The 20,941-nt window shown below is 44.4% G+C and overlaps 2 protein-coding genes and 1 long non-coding RNA gene across 8 annotated transcripts in view; 2 read left to right on the top strand and 1 right to left on the bottom strand.

Moving 5' to 3' along the window:
* LOC140429315 (uncharacterized) overlaps positions 1 to 8,568 on the top strand; it is a 198,901-nt gene extending 190,333 nt beyond the window's left edge. For all 5 annotated transcript variants that reach the window (XM_072516152.1, XM_072516150.1, XM_072516149.1 and 2 more), the window contains one exon: positions 5,697 to 8,568. In XM_072516152.1, coding sequence (XP_072372253.1) covers positions 5,697 to 5,876 — 180 coding nt within the window. In that variant the 3' untranslated portion in view covers positions 5,877 to 8,568. The remainder of the gene's footprint in view (positions 1 to 5,696) is intronic.
* Positions 6,880 to 20,471, bottom strand: LOC140429317 (uncharacterized). The gene is made up of 2 exons (XR_011949036.1): positions 20,280 to 20,471; positions 6,880 to 7,171 (listed from the first exon to the last, which is right to left on the bottom strand). It is a non-coding gene; the product is annotated as an uncharacterized lncRNA (long non-coding RNA).
* mccc2 (methylcrotonyl-CoA carboxylase subunit 2) overlaps positions 19,596 to 20,941 on the top strand; it is a 187,919-nt gene continuing 186,573 nt past the window's right edge. Inside the window, exon 1 of one of the 2 annotated variants that reach the window (XM_072516154.1) lies at positions 19,596 to 19,614. Coding sequence is in view for 1 of the 2 variants with exons in the window: in XM_072516153.1 (XP_072372254.1) it covers positions 19,971 to 20,108 (138 nt within the window). In the remaining variant the exon portion in view is untranslated. Of the gene's footprint in view, positions 19,615 to 19,840; positions 20,109 to 20,941 lie in introns of those variants that run through there. The other variant, XM_072516153.1, reaches the window with a different exon arrangement.

Below are 20,941 nucleotides of genomic sequence, written 5' to 3'. Positions count from 1 at the left end.
TTAGATCTGATCCATTGATTGTGGGAATGCTTGTCTTTGTCTATCACACGCTGATTCCCCTGTTTGGTATGCAAGTAGTCCTGCGTTGTACTTTCACCAAGTTGACAGCTCATTTTTCGGTATGCTTAGTGTTTCTCCTGGCATGCTCTCCTGCATTCTTCATTGAATTACGGTTGATCCCCTGGTTTGGTGGTAATGGCAGAGTGGGGGATATTGCAGACCATGAGGTTACAAGTTGTGGTTGTATACAATTCTGCTGCTGCTGATGGCGGAAAGCACCTCATGAGTTTCGAGATCTGTTTTAAATCTGTCCAATTTAGGACACATTCCTAAATTCCTTCATCTCCACAAGGATAGATTATTCCTAGCAATACTGCCATGGCTAGTTACATCTGTCACAAGTAGTTTGGTGAGGACAAGGGCAAGTAGGTTTCTCCTTCTTGATGCCCTCACCAACTCAGACTAGTAACTCGGTATTTGAGGGCTTGGTCAGTAGTGGTGCTACCAAGCCACTCTTGGTGATGATGAAGTCCCCTACCCAGGCTATATTCTGTGCCTTTGCCAGCCTTGGTGGTTCTTCCAATTGGTGCTCAACATGGAGAAATACTGATTCATTCGCTGAAGGGAGCGGTGATCGGTGGTAACCAGCAGGACGTTTCTTTGCCTATGTTTGACCTATACCATGAGAGTTCATGGGGTCCAGAGTCAATGTTGAGGACTACCAGACAACTACAGATTGCATACCATTGTGCTAGTGGCTCTGTCTGTCTAGGGATGGAGATATTGCATCGGTGACAATGCCAATAGGTTTGATTCGATGAGTATTACAATGTCAGGCTGTCATTGAATAGTCTGTGGGTCACCTGTCCCCATTGTGGCATAGGCTTCCAGACATTAATAAGGAGGACTTTGCAGGTTCAAAAGGGCTGGGTGTGCCTTTGTCATTTCCAGTGAGACGCAGATATTGGAGAACAGTAGGCCAAATAGCCCATACGACCTGCTTTACGGTGCAATATGATCATGGATGACTTTTTAAATCAACTCCACCTTCCTGTCCTATCCCCATGTCCTTTGATTCCCTTAATGTCCAAACATCTACTGATCACATGCTGTTGATTTTTTTTTCAATGATTAGATGTCATAAGAGTTTTTTCAGCACGGAAAGAGGCCCTTCTGCCCATCACGTCCGTGCTGACCATCAAGCACCCATCTATTCTAATCCCATTTCCCAGCATTTGGTCTTGTATGCTATGGCATTTCAAGTGCTCATCTAAATATTCTTTAAATGTTATGAGAGTTCCTACCTCTACCACCCTTTCAGGCAGTGAATTCCAGATTCTAACCACCCTCTGGGTGAAAAGGTTTTTGCTTTACATACCTCGATCAGGTCCATCCTCGGCTTTCTCTGCTCCAAAGAAAGCAACCAGAGCCTATCTAGTCTCTCTAAATACCTGAAATGCTCCATCACCCTCCAGTTCCTGTCACAAAGCCAATTTTGGATCCAATTTGCCAAATTCCCCTGGATCCCATGACCAGTCTTTGATGTAAACTTTGTCAAAAGCCTTCATGAAGTCCATGAGGACTACATCGACTACACTACCCCCATCTACACACCTAGTGACCTTGAAAAATTCAATCAAATTTGTAAGACATGATCTCCCTTTGACAAAGCCATGCTGACTATCCTTGATTAATCCTGGTCTACCCAAGTGCAGATTAGTTCTGTCCCTCAGACTTTTTTCCAATAGCTTCCCTACCACTGAAGTTAGACCTGTAATTTCCTTGTTTATCCCTCCCACCCTTCTTGAATAATGGTACCAAATTAGCTGTACTCCAGTCCTCTGGCACCTCTCCTGTGGCCAGAGAAGATTTGAAAATTGTCAGAGCCTCTGCAATCACCTCCCTTGCCTCCCACAGCAGCCTGGAATACATCTCACCTGGGCCTGGAGATGTATCCACTTTTAAGCTTGCTAACACCTCCTCCTTGTCAATGTTAATTTGTTCAAGTACATCATTGCCCCCTCCCTAATTTCTACACCTGCATCGACCTTCTCCATAGTGAACACAGATGCAAAGTACTGATTTAAAACCTGACCTATGTCTTCCGGCTCCACACGTGGATTGCCTCATTGGTCCCTAATGGACCCCGCTTTTTCCTTGGTCAGCCTCTTGCCCTTAATATACTTACAAAACACCTTTTGGATTTTCCTTTATTTTACCCGCCAGTGTTTTCTTCTTTGCTTTCCTAATTTGTTTTTTAAGTATTCACTGCACTTTCATCCTCCACTGGGCTTTCGCTGTTTTGACCCCTCGTTATCTGCCATAAGCCTCCCTTTTTACCTTCTCTAACCCTGGATATCCCTCAACATCCAGGGTTCTCTGGACTTGTTGCTCCCACCTTCACTGTTTTGACCCCTCGTTATCTGCCATAAGCCTCCCTTTTTACCTTCTCTAACCCTGGATATCCCTCAACATCCAGGGTTCTCTGGACTTGTTGCTCCCACCTTCACTGTTTTGACCCCTCGTTATCTGCCATAAGCCTCCCTTTTTACCTTCTCTAACCCTGGATATCCCTCAACATCCAGGGTTCTCTGGACTTGTTGCTCCCACCTTTCACCTTTATGGGAACATGTTGGCCCTGTATTCCATTTCCTTTTGAATGAATCCCACTGCTCTGATGTATGTTTTCCTACAGGCAGCTGCTCCCAGTCGATTTTGGCCAGATCCTGCCCGATTCTATTAAAATTGTGCACCCCCCCCCCCCCCCCCCCCCCAAATTCAGAACCTTCCATAATTACCTTAAATCCTACTGAGTTATGGTCAGAGTCACTAAATGCTCCCCCACTGAAACCTGAAACTTCTACCTCTTGACCAGCTTGATTCCCTAATACCAGGTCCAGCACTGCCTCCTCTCTTGTAGGATATTTTACGTACTGGTATAAAAAACACTCCTGTATGCATTTTAAGAATTACACACGCACCCTGCACCCTCCAAACCTTTCACACTTTGACTACCCCAGTTAACATTGAGGAAGTCGAAATCCCCTACTATTATTACCCTATTATTTTTACATTTCTCTGAGATTTGCCTACATATCGGCCCTTCTATTTCTCCCTGACGGTTTTGGGGGCCTATAGTACACTCCCAGCAATGTGATTGCCCCCTTTTTTGTTTCTAAGTTCTATCCATGTGGCCTCATTTAAGGAACCTTTTAAGATAACATCCCTCCTTCCTGCAGTAATTGACTCCTTGACCAATATTGCAACACCACCCCTTTTACAATCCTCCCATCTTACCTGAAGATTCTGTGCCTTGGAATATTGAGCTGCCTGTCCTGCCCCTCCCTCAACCATGTCTCTGTAGTAACGGTAACATCATATTCCCATGTGTTAATCAACACCCTCAGCTTATCTGCCTTACTCCCAAGACTCGTTGCATTAATATAAATCTGGCCTTGCCGCACTAACTTAATTTGTGTATAATCACTTTGCCTTCCAGACTGACATGGTTTTTCTTTATATTTGGCTGTGCATCACCCCCTACTCTACCTTTGCTCCATACGCCCCCCTGCCAAATTAGTTTAAACCACTTCCACCCTCTCAAAACTCCCCGAAGGAGGATGTTTTAAAAAAATGTTTTTATTGATTTTCATGTTTTATGTGACATGATAATCATTGCAAGTCAAAGTTGTATTTTAACAAATTTCCATGGGGAGTGGGTGGGTTTGATTACCCTCCCCCCCCTCCCCCCCTATACAGAGTGTGACACATATATATACAGCTGTGTTGTGATCTGGCACCCTCTGGCCCTGTTTTCAGGCATCTCCTCCGTGGCTCTGCTGCCTACCTTCTGCCTCGCTGGTTTCTGCACCCCCCTCAAAGATGGTGAATTTTATTTTCTCCAGTTGGAAGAATTCCGACAGCACAGACAGCCAGTCTGCAGCCTTGGGTGGTGCTGCGATTCTTCGGCAAGCAACTAGGGAGGCATTGGCCCTCCTCTCCATGAAGAGTTCTGGCTGGTCTGAGACCCCGAAGACCACCACTTTTGGGCATGGCTCCACCCTCACCCCCACAACCTTGGACATTGCCTCAAAGAAGGGTGTCCAGAACCCGAAAAGTCTTTGGCAGGACCAAAACCTGTGGGTGTGATTGGCCAGGCCTCCCTGGCACCATTCACATTAGCCCCCCCCCCCCCCCCCCCTCCCCATAAGAACCTGTTTATTTGGGTTCTGGTCAGATGCGCTCTGTGCAACACCTTTAATTGCCTTGCGCAACTGGAGATGGAGTTTGCCCTGTGCAGTGCTTTGATCCTGAGTCCCCATCCTACTTCTACCCCTAGTTCTTCCTCCCATTTTTCCCTTGCCTCGTCCAGCGGGGTGCGTGCCTCCTCCAGCAGTCGTCCATCCAGGTCCCCGCAGTTCCCCCTCCCTAAGCCACCTGTGTCCAGCAGCTCCTCTACCAGTGAGTGTCCTGGTGTGCGTGGGTACGTTGATGTTTCCCTATGGAGGAAGCTTTTGATCTGTATGTGTCGTAGCTTGTTTTCTTTGGGCAGTTGAAACCGCTCCGTAAGTTCTTCTAGTGTTGCTAGTCTATTGTCCGTGTAAAAGTCACTAACTGTCAACAAACTCTATTCTGTCTTCACCTTTTAAAGGTGGCGTCCATTGTGGAAGACGTGAACCTGTGGTTGTTGCAGATGGGGCCATGGTGGACATTTCGGTCAGGCTAAAGTGTTGCAGTAGTTGGTTTCATGTCCGGAGAGTAGCTACCACCACTGGCCTTTTTGATTGTTTCGCTGGCGGGGATTGGAGTGCTGTCCTGACGGGGGGTTGGAGGGACATCCCTCTGTAGGAACTCTCCTCCATCCTCACCCATTCTGCTTCAGGTTCCATCACCCATCCACTCACTCCCAGCAATGATGTTAGTTCTGTTCCTCCTACACCATCTCTTCAGCCCCTTCCTCCTACATCATCTCTTCAGCCCCGCATTGATCTGCTATATCCACCTATTCCTATACTCACTGGAACGTGGCACTGGAAGTAATCTGAGATTACAACCTTTGAGGTCCTGCTTTTCAATCTGCTACCGAGCTCCTTAAATTCCTGTTGCAGGACCTCATCCCTCTTTATGCCTATGTTGTTGGTACCAGTGTGAACCACATCCCCTGTCTGGGAAACCAGGGCCGGGGGTTCATCAGTGGTGGAACCAGAAGATCCTGCTGACGAGAACGACTGGAAAATTGCAGTCCTAGTCCACTATATAGGATCGCTATTAAATAGGAAGTCCCCTCTGCATCCAAATAACTTAAGTATTAAGAATCTTATGCCTTGATTTCCATCTGTGAAAATTGTGTAAATCTCCTAGTATCAATCCTCTGGTGTGTGGGTGAGCAAGTGACTTTTCATCTGCCTGTGCAAATTGCAAAGTATTGGCCAAACAAGTTTCGGGTCTTGATCCTTTATTTTAAATGCACACACTTAGTGGCATGCCTTCACTTTGTGGTTTTCTGTTAGTCTGATTTTGTTCAGAAGCTTTCCAAGTGAGCAAATTGTGCCCCAGTTTTCATCGAGAGAACGTTTTTACACCAGCTTTGCACTCTATCCATAAACAAGTGCTTTCTCCAGTTTGTTTGCATTTCCACTAAAGAAGCCGATTTGGAGTGCAGCACATGTCATTATTTATATCCCTTCTCTTTGCAGGTTTTATGTAACTCATCATTGCAGAGTTGGCAGTCTGAGTCTTATACAGAGGAGGCCTGTTGCGCAGTGGGACAGGACACAGAACAGATGCAGCCAACAAGAGTTGCTGAATATTTCTTCAGTGACATCTTCACAGAAATGGATGAGGAGGAGCAAGATGAAGAAAAAAGATCACCTTGAAGATGCATATTGAACTGGTGCTGATACATCACGTTATGTGACACATTCATGGCTTCATCACAGAATTGGGAAAAAGTGATATTGAATATAAAAAGGCCTTGTTTGTTTTTACTGTTTTTTGCACTGAGATCGCCTATCAAATACTTCTTTAGTGATATGAATGTGAACACAAATGGTTGGTCAGCCACTTTACAGTATTAGCCTTTCTTGGTAGGAAATACCAAAATTTTACGGGACAATTTATTGTAACAAGATTTTCATATGAACGTCACAAGCATTAAACTGCTGCTTTACCGTTCTCAATATATTATAACTTTGTTAACTATATAACAAGTTCATGTTTACAATATTGATGAATTTCCAACACGGTTCTCTGAATCTCAATTAATCCTTTGTCATAAGGGATGTGTTTACCCAATTGGAGCGCACACTACAAAGTGGGCAACTTAATTTTCAATTTGTTTTTTTTTTTACTGAAGTGGGGGGAAGGTGGATCTGTGTTTGCTCATGTTTCTGTTTATTCCATTCACCCACAATTTGGTATTGACTTTCAATGAACAGAACACGTGTATAAATAACAAATTCAAATTATTGCACTTTAACATCTAAGTAATTATCAGGATCACTTTTTAAATATGGAATTTAGAATATAGAATACTAATGGGTTATGATATATTTTGACAATTTCATTCAGCAGACTACTTTTTTCCAAAAAAAGAATCATTTGAATGGGATATTTTTGCTGAAGGTGAATTTTAAATACATCATATTGAAGCAACAGTCCAAACCAAATGGGAAAACCTATATGACACAGAAAATGATACAAATATATAGGCAATCTAATTGAAAAGGATAAATTGTATCATGAAATAATTCATTGGCATCTAAGCTGGTACAGTGAATTTTCAGTTCTTGGATGCAAATTTTATTGGTGGGGAGAAAATTCAGTTAGGGACTGGGTATATGTGTGCACAATTTCTTTCTTTACAAAAGCTGCTGTGTATTAAATTTGATTCCAAAAGTTTATTTTAAGCAAATTACTTCGGAGCTTCTTCAGAAAACCGCTCTGCAACAAATTTGCAAATTTTTGGACTTCGCTCTCTTTCAGCATTGGTGTAATAATGTGAATTACACATAGTGGTAAGCATCGCCGAAGGTCAGGATTTTTCTCTTCATTACCTCTTTTGTTCTTTGAAGAATGTGCTTTGTCCAGTAAACATATTCATATTTCAGATTCACGGGTGTGAAATATGTTGCTTGAAGTTGCCATTCCTTTTAAAGTTTCAGTATGATTGCTGAACATTTGAAAGAAAGAGACACTTGCAAGTTTGGATGTGAAACAGGCATCTTCACTGACAGACAAATGTTAACATTTTCAAGGATTGATTTAAGTGTAAAATTGCAGTGGACTGAAATTTATTTGCATGTCATACATGTCAACAGTGAGATACACAAGTTTTCTTTTTGCGAAATTACCTGCACTTGTGTTTGTGTTCTTTTGATACAATTATATATAAAATATACAGAAGATTACTTTTAGGTATTCGTTTGTGTTGAATTAGAAGTTCTTTTGGTTAATTTTTTTCAAACTCCTTTTGAAACTTGCATTTTTGAATATTCTGTTAAATATGTTCCATTAGTTAACATCATGGACATGTGATATGCTGTTAAATGTACTGACTGTATTTTAATGTGGGTTCACAATCACATTTGCAGATAATTTATCTCACTTTTTGTATATGAATTATTACTTGAGATGTGGCTGTAATGTAAGATATTACTGCAGATGTGGCTGCAATATTTTGTATCGATTTAGAAATGGGGGAAAAATGAGGGACACAAATTATTTAGTGCCAATCAAAATGTGAACCTTTTTACAACTGGTAAGTGACCCAATTGTAATCCATGCTGTAGAATGTTGATGTTTGGGGCAGCGTATCTTTAAAATACTATTTCATTGTTGATATACTAAAAGGCTCAAAGGTGGGAACAAACACCATAAAAAGTGTGTTGTGGTGCAAGGTTCCAATTTTGGTTGGAGATAAATATCATTGTTGGGTATAACAAATTCTGTAGTCAAGCTAGGGTGAATAAATGATATTTTAATGTTGACCGTTTTGTCTTGCATCTTGGTCATCAATCTATGGAACAGCTTGATGAGTAGTTCCATGAAAGATCTGTGGCAAATTCTTACTGTTAATTGGATGCATAGGGGTAGAAATTCATTTTGGATGGTATTCGATCGCCCACCCATTGCAGTTAATGGAACTGAATATCAGGCGCTGCATATACCAGGCAGACAATCCAACACTGCCCATTTCCACCACCTAATGTTGGGAACAGTGTCAAAGTGTTGAGAAGAAAGTCTGGAAGTAAATAAAAAGTTAATTATGTAAAATTTCACAAGTAATACTTGTGGCAATGTGTGGCAATGCACAAAATATTATTTGAATTTAGTTTGTCCCTGACTAAACAATTGGGTCAGTCACACCACTCCATACTCTGCATATATGTAAATTATGTTAGTATTGTGTTTACTTGGTTGCAAATATGTATGTAGTTATTTACTGAATGACTAACTCCAGAGTCATTACAGCATCTTCCTTGTTTGGAAGGACCATTACAGTATTACTGCATAGATGAATTCATCTATGGACTGATTGTAAATTCTGTAAATAAAAATCTTATATAATTTCTGTTTATGTCTATTTAATATGTTGCTGAGATTTGGCATTTACCACCTGACCCTTTCAGGATCCTATAAATAGATGAACAACTGGGTTTGTCTCCCAAATTCACAACTTTCTGATGTGTTCCAAACTCCTGAAAATATTTGTTAGTACATAATAACCAGTGCAGCCTCACCAGTAATCAAGGCTACATAATTTATTTTGCCCTAATATAATTTCTTAACAGCCATTTGCTAAGAACTTCATGCTGACTGGATGCTTCTAGTGAATGATATGCACATTTAAAAATATTTCGATTTTCCATCATTGTTAAGGGCATATGTTTCCTATTCCATTGCATAACTCATAGTGTTTATATCTTAATTAACATCCAGTTACCATTCCCTAGCCCATCGACTTAATTTATAAATAATTGTGAATTCTAGGACATAACCTGTGAATGTCCATTCATAACTACCTGTGACTTCCAACATGACTTTTTCATTCATCCTATTTCATGCGAGTTTAGGGAGTTAGGCTGGAAGTTAAAAGCCAGGACAGACAGAGTTGTCATCTCTGGTTTGTTGCCGGTGCCACGTGATAGCGAGGCTAGGAATAGGGAGAGAGTGCAGCTGAACACGTGGCTGCAGGAATGGTGTAGGAGGGAGGGCTTCAGGTATTTGGATAATTGGAGCGCATTCTGGGGAAGGTGGGACCTGTACAAGCAGGGCGAGTTGCATCTGAACCAGAGGGGCACCAATATCCTGGGAGGGAAGTTTTCTAGTACTTTTCAGGAGGGTTTAAACAAATTTGGCAGGGGAATGGGAACCGGATTTGTAGTCCAGCAACTAAGGTAGCCGATATTCAGGACGCCAAAGCGTGTAATGAGGCAGGGAACACTGACAAAGGAGAGTACTTGCAGGCACGGAGATGGGTTGAAGTGTGTATACTTCAACGCAAGAAGCATCAGGAATAAGGTGGGTGAACTTAAGGCATGGATCGGTACTTGGGACTACGATGTGGTGGCCATCACGGAAACTTGGATAGAAGAGGGGCAGAAATGGATGTTGGAGGTCCCTGGTTCTAGATGTTTCAATAAGATTAGGGAGGGTGGTAAAGGAGGGGTGGGGGGGGGGTGGTGGCATTGTTAATTAGAGATAGTATAACAGCTGCAGAAAGGCAGTTTGAGTATCAGCCTACTGAGGTAGTATGGGTTGAAGTCAGAAATAGGAAAGGAGCAGTCACCTTGTTAGGAGTTTTCTATAGGCCCCCCAATAGTAGCAGAGATGTGGAGGAACAGATTGGGAAACAGATTTTGGAAAGGTGCAGAAGTCAAAGGGTAGTAGTCATGGGTGACTTTAACTTCCCAAACATTGAGTGGAAACTCTATAGATCAAATAGTTTGGATGGGGTGGTGTTTGTGCAGTGTGTCCAGGAAGCTTTTCTAACACGGTATGTAGATTGTCCGACCAGAGGAGGGGCAATATTGGGTTTAGTACTTGGTAATGAACCAGGGCAAGTGATAGATTTGTTAGTGGGGGAGCATTTTGGAGATAGTGACCACAATTCTGTGACTTTCACTTTAGTAATGGAGAGGGATAGGTGCGTGCAACAGGGCAAGGTTTACAATTGGGGGAAGGGTAAATACGATGTTGTCAGACAAGAATTGAAGTGCATAAGTTGGGAACATAGGCTATCAGGGAAGGACACAAGTGAAATGTGGAACTTATTCAAGGAACAGGTACTAGGTGTCCTTGATATGTATGTCCCTGTCAGGCAGGGAAGAGATGGTCGAGTGAGGGAACCATGGTTGACAAGAGAGGTTGAATGTCTTGTTAAGAGGAAAAAGGAGACTTATGTAAGGCTGAGGAAACCAGGTTCAGACAGGGCGTTGGAGGGATACAAGATAGCCAGGAGGGAACTGAAGAAAGGGATTAGGAGAGCTAAGAGGGCATGAACAATCTTTGGTGGGTAGGATCAAGGAAAACCCCAAGGCCTTTTACACATATGTGAGAAATATGAGAATGACTAGAGCGAGGGTAGGTCCGATCAAGGACAGTAGCGGGAGATTGTGCATTGAGTCTGAAGAGATAGGAGCGGTCTTGAACGAGTACTTTTCTTCTGTATTTACAAATGAGAGGGGCCATATTGTTGGAGAGACAACAGTGTGAAACAGACTGGTAAGCTCGAGGAAATACTTGTGAGGAAGGAAGATGTGTTGGGCATTTTGAAAAACTTGAGGATAGACAGGTCCCCTGGGCCTGACGGGATATATCCAAGGATTCTATGGGAACAAAGAAATGTACAGCACAGGAACAGGCCCTCCAAGCCCGTGCCGACCATGCTGCCCGACTAAACTACAATCTTCTACACTTCCTGGGTCCGTATCCCTCTATTCCCATCCTATTCATGTATTTGTCAAGATGCCCCTTAAATGTCACTATTGTCCCTGCTTCCACCACGTCCTCCGGTAACGAGTTCCAGGCACCCACTACCCTCTGTGTAAAAAAACTTGCCTCGTACATCTACTCTAAACCTTGCCCCTCTCACCTTAAACCTATGCCCCCTAGTAATTGACCCCTCTACCCCGGGGAAAAGCCTCTGACTATCCACTCTGTCTATGCCCCTCATAATTTTGTCAACCTCTATCAGGTCGTCCCTCAACCTCCTTCGTTCCAGTCAGAACAAACCGAGTTTATTCAATCGCTCCTCATAGCTAATGCCCTCCATACCAGGAAACATTCTGGTAAATCTCTTCTGCACCCTCTCTAAAGCCTCCACATCCTTCTGGTAGTGTGGCGACCAGAATTGAACACTATATTCCAAGTGTGGCCTCACTCAGGTTCTATACAGCTGCAACATGACTTGCCAATTCTTATCCTCAATGCCCCGGCCAATGAAGGCAAGCATGCCGTATGCCTTCTTGACTACCTTCTCCACCTGTGTTGCCCCTTTCAGTGACCTGTGGACCTGTACACCTAGAACTCTCTGACTTTCAATACTCTTGAGGGTTCTACCATTCGCTGTATATTCCCTACCTGCATTAGACCTTCCAAAATGCATTACCTCACATTTGTCCGGATTAAACTCCATCTGCCATCTCTCCGTCCTAAGTCTCCAAACAATTTAAATCCTGCTGTATCCTCTGACAGTCCTCATCGCTATCCGCAATTCCACCAACCTTTGTGTCGTCTGCAAACTTACTAATCAGACCAGTTACATTTTCCTCCAAATCATTTATATATACTACAAACAGCAAAGGTCCCAGCACTGATCCCTGTGGAACACCACTGGTCACAGCCCTCCAATTAGAAAAGCATCCTTCCATTGCTACTCTCTGCCTTCTATGACCTAGCCAGTTCTGTATCCACCTTGCCAGCTCACCCCTGATCCCGTGTGACTTCACCTTTTGTACTAGTCTACCATGAGGGACCTTGTCAAAGGCCTTACTGAAGTCCATATAGACAATATCCACTGCCGTACCTGCATCAATCATCTTTGTGACCTCCTCGAAAAACTCTATCAAGTTAGTGAGACACGACCTCCCCTTCACAAAACCATGCTGCCTCTCACTAATACGTCCATTTGCTTCCAAATGGGAGTAGATCCTTTCTCGAAGAATTCTCTCCAGTAATTTCCCTACCACTGAAGTAAGGCTCACCGGCCTGTAGTTCCCTGGATTATCCTTGCTACCCTTCTTAAACAGAGGAACAACATTGGCTATTCTCCAGTCCTCCGGGACATCACCTGAAGACAGTGAGGATCCAAAGATTTCTGTCAAGGCCTCAGCAATTTCCTCTCCAGCCTCCTTCAGTATTCTGGGGTAGATCCCATCAGGCCCTGGGGACTTATCTATCTTAATATTTTTTAAGACACCCAACACCTCGTCGTTTTGGATCTCAATGTGACGCAGGCTATCGACACACCCTTCTCCAGACTCAACATCTACCAATTCCTTCTCTTTGGTGAATACTGATGCAAAGTATTCATTTAGTACCTCGCCCATTTCCTCTGGCTCCACACATAGATTCCCTTGCCTATCCTTCAGTTGGCCACCCTTTCCCTGGCTACCCTCTTGCTTTTTATGTACGTGTAAAAAGCCTTGGGACTTTCCTTAACCCTATTTGCCAATGACTTTTCGTGACCCCTTCTAGCCCTCCTGACTCCTTGCTTAAGTTCCTTCCTACTTTCCTTATATTCCACACAGGCTTCGTCTGTTCCCAGCCTTTTAGCCCTGACAAATGCCTCCTTTTTCTTTTTGACGAGGCCTACAATATCTCTCGTTATCCAAGGTTCCCGAAAATTTATGTATTTATCCTTCTTCCTCACAGAAACATGCCGGTCCTGAATTCCTTTCAACTGACACTTGAAAGCCTCCCACATGTCAGATGTTGATTTGCCCTCAAACATCCGCCCCCAATCTATGTTCTTCAGTTCCCGCCTAATATTGTTATAATTAGCCTTCCCCCAATTTAGCACATTCATCCTAGGACCACTCTTATCCTTGTCCACCAGCACTTTAAAACTTACTGAATTGTGTCACTGTTCCCGAAATGCTCCCCTACTGAAACTTCTACCACCTGGCGGGGCTCATTCCCCAATACCAGGTCCAGTACCGCCCCTTCCCTAGTTGGACTGTCTACATATTGTTTTAAGAAGCCCTCGTGGTTGCTCCTTACAAACTCCGCCCCGTCTAAGCCCCTGGCACTAAGTGAGTCCCAGTCAATATTGGGGAAGTTGAAGTCTCCCATCACCACAACCCTGTTGTTTTTACTCTTCCAAAATCTGTCTACCTAGCTGCTTCTCTATCTCCCGCTGGCTGTTGGGAGGCCTGTAGTAAACCCCCAACATTGTGACTGCACCCTTCTGATTCCTGATCTCTACCCATATAGCCTCACTGCCCTCTGAGGTGTCCTCCCGCAGTACAGCTGTGATATTCTCCCTAACCAGTAGCGCAACTCCGCCACCCCTTTTACATCCCCCTCTATCCCGCCTGAAACATCGAAATCCTGGAACTTTTAGCTGCCAATCCTGCCCTTCCCTCAACCAGGTCTCTGTAATGGCAACAACATCATAGTTCCAAGTACTAATCCAAGCTCTTAAGTTCATCTGCCTTACCCGTAATACTTCTTACATTAAAACATATGCACTTCAGGCCACCAGACCCGCTGTGTTCAGCAACTTCTCCCTGTCTGCTCTGCCTCAGAGCCCCACTGTCCCTATTCCCTAGTTCTCCCTCAATTCTCTCACCTTCTGACCCATTGCTCCCATGCCCACCCCCCTGCCATATTAGTTTAAACCCTCCCGTGTGACACTAGCAAACCTCGCGGCCAGGATATTTATGCCTCTCCAGTTTAGATGCAACCCGTCCTTCTTATATAGGTCACACCTGCCCCGGAAGAGCTCCCAGTGGTCCAGATAACGGAAACCCTCCCTCCTACACCAGCTGTTTAGCCACGTGTTTAGCTGCTCTATCTTCCTATTTCTAGCCTCACTGGCACGTGGCACAGGGAGTAATCCCGAGATTACAACCCTAGAGGTCCTGTCTTTTAACTTTCTGCCTAGCTCCCTGAACTCCTGCTGCAGGACCTCATGCCCCTTCCTGCCTATGTCGTTAGTACCAATATGTACAACGACCTCTGCCTGTTTGCCCTCCCCCTTCAGGATGCCCTCTACCCGTTCGGAGACATCCTGGACCCTGGCACCAGGGAGGCAATATACCATCCTGGAGTCTCTTCACGTCCACAGAAGCGCCTATCTGTGCCCCTGACTATAGAGTCCCCTATTACTATTGCTCTTCTGCGCTTTGACCCTCCCTTTTGAACATCAGAGCCAGCCGTGGTGGCACTGCTCTGGCTGCTGCTGTTTTCCCCTGATAGGCTATCCCCCCCGACAGTATATCCAAAAGGGGTATACCTGTTCAAGAGGGGGACAACCACAGGGGATTCCTGCACTGACTGCCTGCCCTTTCTGGTGGTCACCCATTTCTCTGCCTGCACCTTGGGTGTGACCACGTTTATATAACTGCGATCTATGACGTTTTCCGCCACCTGAATGCTCCTAAGTGCATCCAATTGCTGCTCCAACCGAACCATGCGGTCTGTGAGGAGCTCCAGTTGGGTGCACTTTCTGCAGATGAAGCCATCCGGGACGCTGGAAGCCTCCCGCACCTGCCACATCTCACAGTCAGAGCACTGCACCCCTCTAACTGACATTGCGTCAATTAATTAGTAAATTAAAATTAAAAGTGAAAAAAATTATTTTTAAAAAAAGGTTACTGTTAACTATCTGTTTCCTAGCACTAGATTTCTAATATAAATGTGAAAGCTAAATATAGTACTCTCCAATCTCTGGCTTAGCTACCCCTCTAAATTATAATTAAGTAATTATGTTTAATTAGTTAACAATGCTTAATTTTTTTAATTTAGTGTAAATTCCCAACCAGCCACTCAAGTCACAGCTTTTCTGTGATGTCACTTCAGTTTGCCCCCCCCCCCCCCCCCCCCCTGCCCCACACACACACAATTTGAAGAAGGTATAAAAGTAAAAATGAGTAAAAATCACATACTTACCTTCTGAGTGTCTTAGATGTTCTCATGTTCTCTCCCTGACTGAGACTGCTCCTCCTCCCCCGAACGGCTACCGAAACTAGGCCGCGATCTTTTTAAATCTCCGCTCTGACTCGCACCTCCCGTGCTTTTTAAATCTCCCGCGCTTTTTAAATCTCCAGGATCTCTCTCCTGTCGCGCTGTTTTCAATGTCCCGGCTCTCTCTCCTCCCGCGCTTTTAAAATCTCCCGGCTCTCTCTCCTCCCGCGCTGTTTGCACTGTCCCGGCTCTCTCTCCTCCCGCGCTGTTTTCACTGACCCGTCTCTCTCTCTCCTCCCGCGCTGTTTTTCACTGTCCCGGCTTTCTCTCCTCCCGCGCTGTTTTCAAAGCAAGAGATGAAATTGCAGAGCCGTTGGCAGTGATCTTTTCGTCCTCACTGTCAACGGGTGGTACCAGAGCATTGGAGAGTGGCGAATGTCGTGCCCCTGATCAAAAAATGGACTAGGGATAACCCTGGGAATTACAGGCCAGTTAGTCTTACTTCGGTGGTAGGCAAAGTCATGGAAAGGGTACTGAAGGATAGGATTTCTGAGCATCTGGAAAGACACTGCTTGATTAGGGATAGTCAGCACGGATTTGTGAGGGGTAGATCTTGCCTTACAAGTCTTATTGAATTCTTTGAGGAGGTGACCAAGCATGTGGATGAAGGTAAAGCAGTGGATGTAGTGTACATGGATTTTAGTAAGGCATTTGATAAGGTTCCCCATGGTAGGCTTCTGCAGAAAGTAAGGAGGCATGGGCTAGTGGGAAATTTGGCCAGTTGGATAACGAACTGGCTAACCGATAGAAGTCAGAGAGTGGTGGTGGATGGCAAATATTCAGCTTGTGTCCCAGTTACCAGTGGCGTACCGCAGGGATCAGTTCTGGGTCCTCTGCTGTTTGTGATTTTCATTAATGACTTGGATGAGGGAGTTAAAGGGTGGGTCAGTAAATTTGCAGACGATACGAAGGTTGGTGGAGTTGTGGCTAGCTGTTGTCGGCTGCAAAGAGACATAGATAGGATGTAGAGCTGGGCTGAGAAGTGGCAGATAGAGTTTAACCCTGAAAAGTGTGAGGTTGTCCATTTTGGAAGGACAAATATGAATGCGGAATACAGGGTTAACGGTAGAGTTCTTGGCAATGTGGAGGAGCAGAGCGATCTTGGTGTCTATGTTCATACATCTTTGAAAGTTGCCACTCAAGTGGAAGGAGCTGTGAAAAAGGCCTATGGTGTGCTCGCGTTCATTAACAGAGGGATTGAAGTTAAGAGCCGTGAGGTGATGATGCAGCTGTACAAAACTTTGGTGAGGCCACATTTGGAGTACTGTACAGTTCTGGTTGCCTCATTTTAGGAAGGATGTGGAAGCTTTGGAAAAGGTGCAAAGGAGATTTACCAGGATGTTGCCTGGAATGGAGAGTAGGTCTTACGAAAGGTTGAGAGTGCTAGGCCTTTTCTCATTAGAACGGAGAAGGATGAGGGGCGACTTGATAGAGGTTTAGAAGATGATCAGGGGAATAGATAGAGTAGACAGTCAGAGACTTTTTCCCCGGGTGGAACAAACCATTACAAGGGGATATAAATTTAAGGTGAATGGTGGAAGATACAGGCGGGGATGTCAGAGGTCGGTTCTTTACCCAGAGAGTAGTGGGGGCATGGAATGCACTGCCTGTGGAAGTAGTTGAGTCGGAAACATTAGGGACCTTCAAGCAGTTATTGGATAGGTACATGGATTACGGTAAAATGATATAGTGTAGATTTATTTGTTCTTAAGGGCAGCACGGCAGCATTGTGGATAGCACAATTGCTTCACAGCTCCAGGGTCCCAGGTTCGATTCCGGCTTGGGTCACTGTCTGTGCGGAGTCTGCACATCCTCCCCGTGTCTGCGTGTGTTTCCTCCGGGTGCTCCGGTTTCCTCCCACAGTCCAAATCTGTGCAGGTTAGGTGGATTGGCCATGATAAATTGCCCTTAGTGTGAAAATTGCCCTTAGTTATTGGGTTATGGGGATAGGGTGGAGGTGTTGACTTTGAGTAGGGTGCTCTTTCCAAGAGCTGGTGCAGACTCAATGGGCCGAATGGCCACCTTCTGCACTGTAAATTCAATGATAATCTATGATTAATCTTGGGCAAAGGTTCGGCACAACATTGTGGGCCGAAGGGCCTGTTCTGTGCTGTATTTTCTATGTTCTATGCTTTTAGTTTTCAATCCAGTTTGATAATTTGTTGGCTCTGTGAATGAAGCAGTCCAGCTTCAGCTTCTGACATTTAGATCCTTTGGACCTACTAATAAGATCGGGCGATGCCATAATTATTTTGTGTTGCAGTGCTTTATATTTGTCTTAATTTTCATGTTGTATATCTGCCCATTTAAATATTCTGTCAAATGTGTTCTATAATTTCTGAGCTGCCTCATTTTATTCGTAAATTTGACTGCTTTGAATGAGTTTGAATGAGTCATTTGTTAATTAGAAACCAGAATGACTCCAGTACTGAACCCTGAAGCTACCCATTCACTCCTCCAACACTGACATAACCCCTCAAAATTGATCAGTTTCCTATTTGTTAGTGTTTTTAATTTAATTCCCTCCCAGGTTTTACCCTGTTTGTAGCTTAATACACTTCTCTGGAGACATTTCTCAACAGCCTTTTAGAAGTCCTATTAATGTGATGTACCCTTAACAGTTATCACTTCCTAATAGAATTTAGACCTATATTGGTGATCTGAAGAACCATCTGAATGAAGAGTTGTTGATAAATTGAAGACTTATGGTGGTTTTGTCCTCACTAGAATCTCATGTGGATAGATACCAGATCTGTAGTTTGGAAGATCAAGAATTTGCTTCTCAAGACACAATTTATCACATTGCTGTTTGTAAGAGTTTGCTATGTGCAAATTGGTGACCATGTTTCTTACTACACTTCTGAAGTATTCCTTCGGCTTCAAAACGATTTGAAAGTCCAGTGGTTATGAAGAGTGCTGTATAAATGGAATGTTTTTTTGCATGTAAATAGTTTGGGAATAATTTTTTCAAGGTTATATAGTCTAATCGTTCATGTTCTATCATGTCAGACCCCAATGTAGCCACCTAAATTGGTCAACTCCCGATTTAAAATGGCGAACGGCAAAGGCTGATGTGAAAGTCAGCCAACAAGACAGAAACCAGCGGCTGCAGGTTTGCTGTGTATTTACCTCTGCAAAAACCAGACAACATCGATACCAGCGACCATCAGCATAACAAAGTAACAGCCATCGCATACTGATGAGCAATCCCTGGGAACAATAAGTAACATTTTGACACACAAAGCAAAGCCAGACTCCTCGGCGCCAGCAGGAGCCAACACAAAGGAGGTGAATGAGCACCTCAAGACCGCCCATCGATCAGGGAACCGCTCCAGTACTGGAGAAAATCGAACCAAGAGATTGGGACAAAGTCCAATCACTTGGGACCAGGTACAGGGTCCACCCCGAAAGGCGGGAAGCCCCTGGGGACTGTAAGAGTTGAGCCCCAAGTTCAAATCGCTCTCTTCACCTCTTCTTCCTGCCCGGGTCACCCAGCAACAACAAACCAATATTGACCGTGACCGGTGCAGTGACTCCAGTGATCATCGAAACCCGTAAGTCTTAATTCAACGCTCGTTACGAGATAGGCGCTCCTAGCTACCAATCCGTACCAACTTCGAATCCCGCAGACTCAGAACCCGAACGAAAGGCCATTTGTTCCCCTGACCTGGTGGGCCAGTTCAAAGTTAAGTATAGGCCTGTTAGTTATAGAAGTAGCTTAGACGTAGAATTTGTGCATGAGTAGCGATTACTGTGTATAATAAATGTGCTTTGATTTAAATCTTAATAATCGGTGTATTGGGTTATTGATCATTACTCGGACTTGGACCTCGTGGCGGTATCATAAAGATACCTGGCGACTCGAGAGCAAAGGTAATAAAAAAGAGCAATTGAACCAAGGAGAAAATCAGCAACACCATGTCTATCATTTTAAAGCTAGATACCAAACAAATCTGACCATCAAGTAAATTGAAGTGTTGAGATCCAGAACACTTGTTTTGTTATGCTCTTGTCGTAGGATAAGCTGCTTCCTTGATGTGCACTCTGATAAACGAAGGTTCAGACTTGGAGATAGCTTTAACACGTTTATTAAACTATTAACAATTCTCCTACTTGGATTTAACGCTACTGTTAATCCTGCTATAGCTACTCAGACTGACTAACCAGTCTGCTACAATCCATGTGGTGGGAGTGATGTTCAATCAACCCTATGTCTGTACTCACTGAGAGTCTCCACTGGAAAGTGACTGAGCATGTGTGAGGTGTCCTTTTATATGGGTTGGTGTAATGCCCTCCTGTGGTAGTGTCACCTCTGTGTGTATCGTGACTGCCCATTGGTCGTGTCCTATCTTACTGACCTATTGGTTGACTGCCTGTGTGTCATGTCTCTGGTGTTCCCTCTCTGGTGTCTAGCTAGGTGTGGTGTGTATGTACATTAACCCTTTGTGTACTTAGTGATGTATATCACCACAGTTGCCCCATTTAATTATGCATCAACAACTCTCCTTGCGTGGAATTTTCAAACGAAACATTTTCCCCCATAAGCTGTTAGTGGAAGAACGCCCGTCCTCTCAAATCTTTATTCTTTCCAGTTTGCCACTCGCAAACGAGTTTCTTTAATTTGAATATCTGGAATGCAGTGGGGAATCAGAGGTTCAATATTCTGCCGAAACACAGGAGCGCTTGAACCGGAGCCCCTCCCCCGAGGTTGGTGGTGGCATGTGCAGGGCCAGGCTTGCAGACACACACAGCACACACGGGGTTGGAGACGCTGCAGGATGTTGCACGCGCGGAAGCTGCGGCCCTGCTTCCCCAGAGCGCGCGCCTGGGTTGCAGCCCGGGCGCCTCGCGGTTATCACGGGGATAAAGTGGCAACGGTCGGATCGGAGCCGGAGACCAACTCGGCCCTCTTCCAGGTAGGCCGCTCCTGGAGCCCCGGACTCGCCTGGAAAGTTCAACCGGAGGAGAGAGAGTCTGTCACTGTCCATTGGGCAGGATGGACCCACATGAAGAGCACTGAACTGTGCAACGAAGGAAATGCTGCTAGTGACTGTGACACCACTTATATAATACTGAGCGCAACTTACATGACTTGTAGAAATGGTATAATTGTTGACATTTCAGAGGAGTTCAGATCGTATGTTTCTGGTGACCCTTTCTGAAGTCCTTGAACATGTACAGTATATCCCCACTTAATGTTGCATTCCTTTAAAGTACGACTTTAAGTGAAACAGTTACTTTGAGCGAATCGTATTTACCCAGATAAACCTTCATACCCTGTAAACTGAAATAGTTTAATATTGTTAAATTTCTATATCGGTAATTTAAATAACTTTTATATTAAATTAATTAAAACAATAACAATAACACAGCTAACTTTCTACTTAGGTCCTGCTCACTGCCTTTCCTGCCCGCCGCCAATCGTGTTTGCCAAACCTTTTAGCTAAATTTCTCACTTCCACACATTTCACCCCAAACACTCTTGGTGACTGTAGACCCTTCCTCTCAATGTCAACCTTCTGGTTTTTGGCCTCTGGCACTCGCTGACATTCCAGGTCGCTGCAGACCATCCAATTTGTGGTCTCTGTTGCTCCCAGACCCTCCCAGTTGCTGCTGACCCTTGCTCTTCCAAACCTCCCTCTCCCACTCACCACTTCCCTCTCCTGTACACTCACTGTGAGCGAGGGCTTGGGAGGTGAGCAGTGAGAGGCAGGAAAAGCAGCTTCGACTTGCTGGAGGTAGGCTGCAG

The sequence above is a fragment of the Scyliorhinus torazame genome, chromosome 9 (genome assembly GCF_047496885.1).
Source record: "Scyliorhinus torazame isolate Kashiwa2021f chromosome 9, sScyTor2.1, whole genome shotgun sequence".
Classification (NCBI taxonomy): Eukaryota; Metazoa; Chordata; class Chondrichthyes; order Carcharhiniformes; family Scyliorhinidae; genus Scyliorhinus; species Scyliorhinus torazame.
This window is presented reverse-complemented; position numbering and strand designations above follow the sequence as displayed.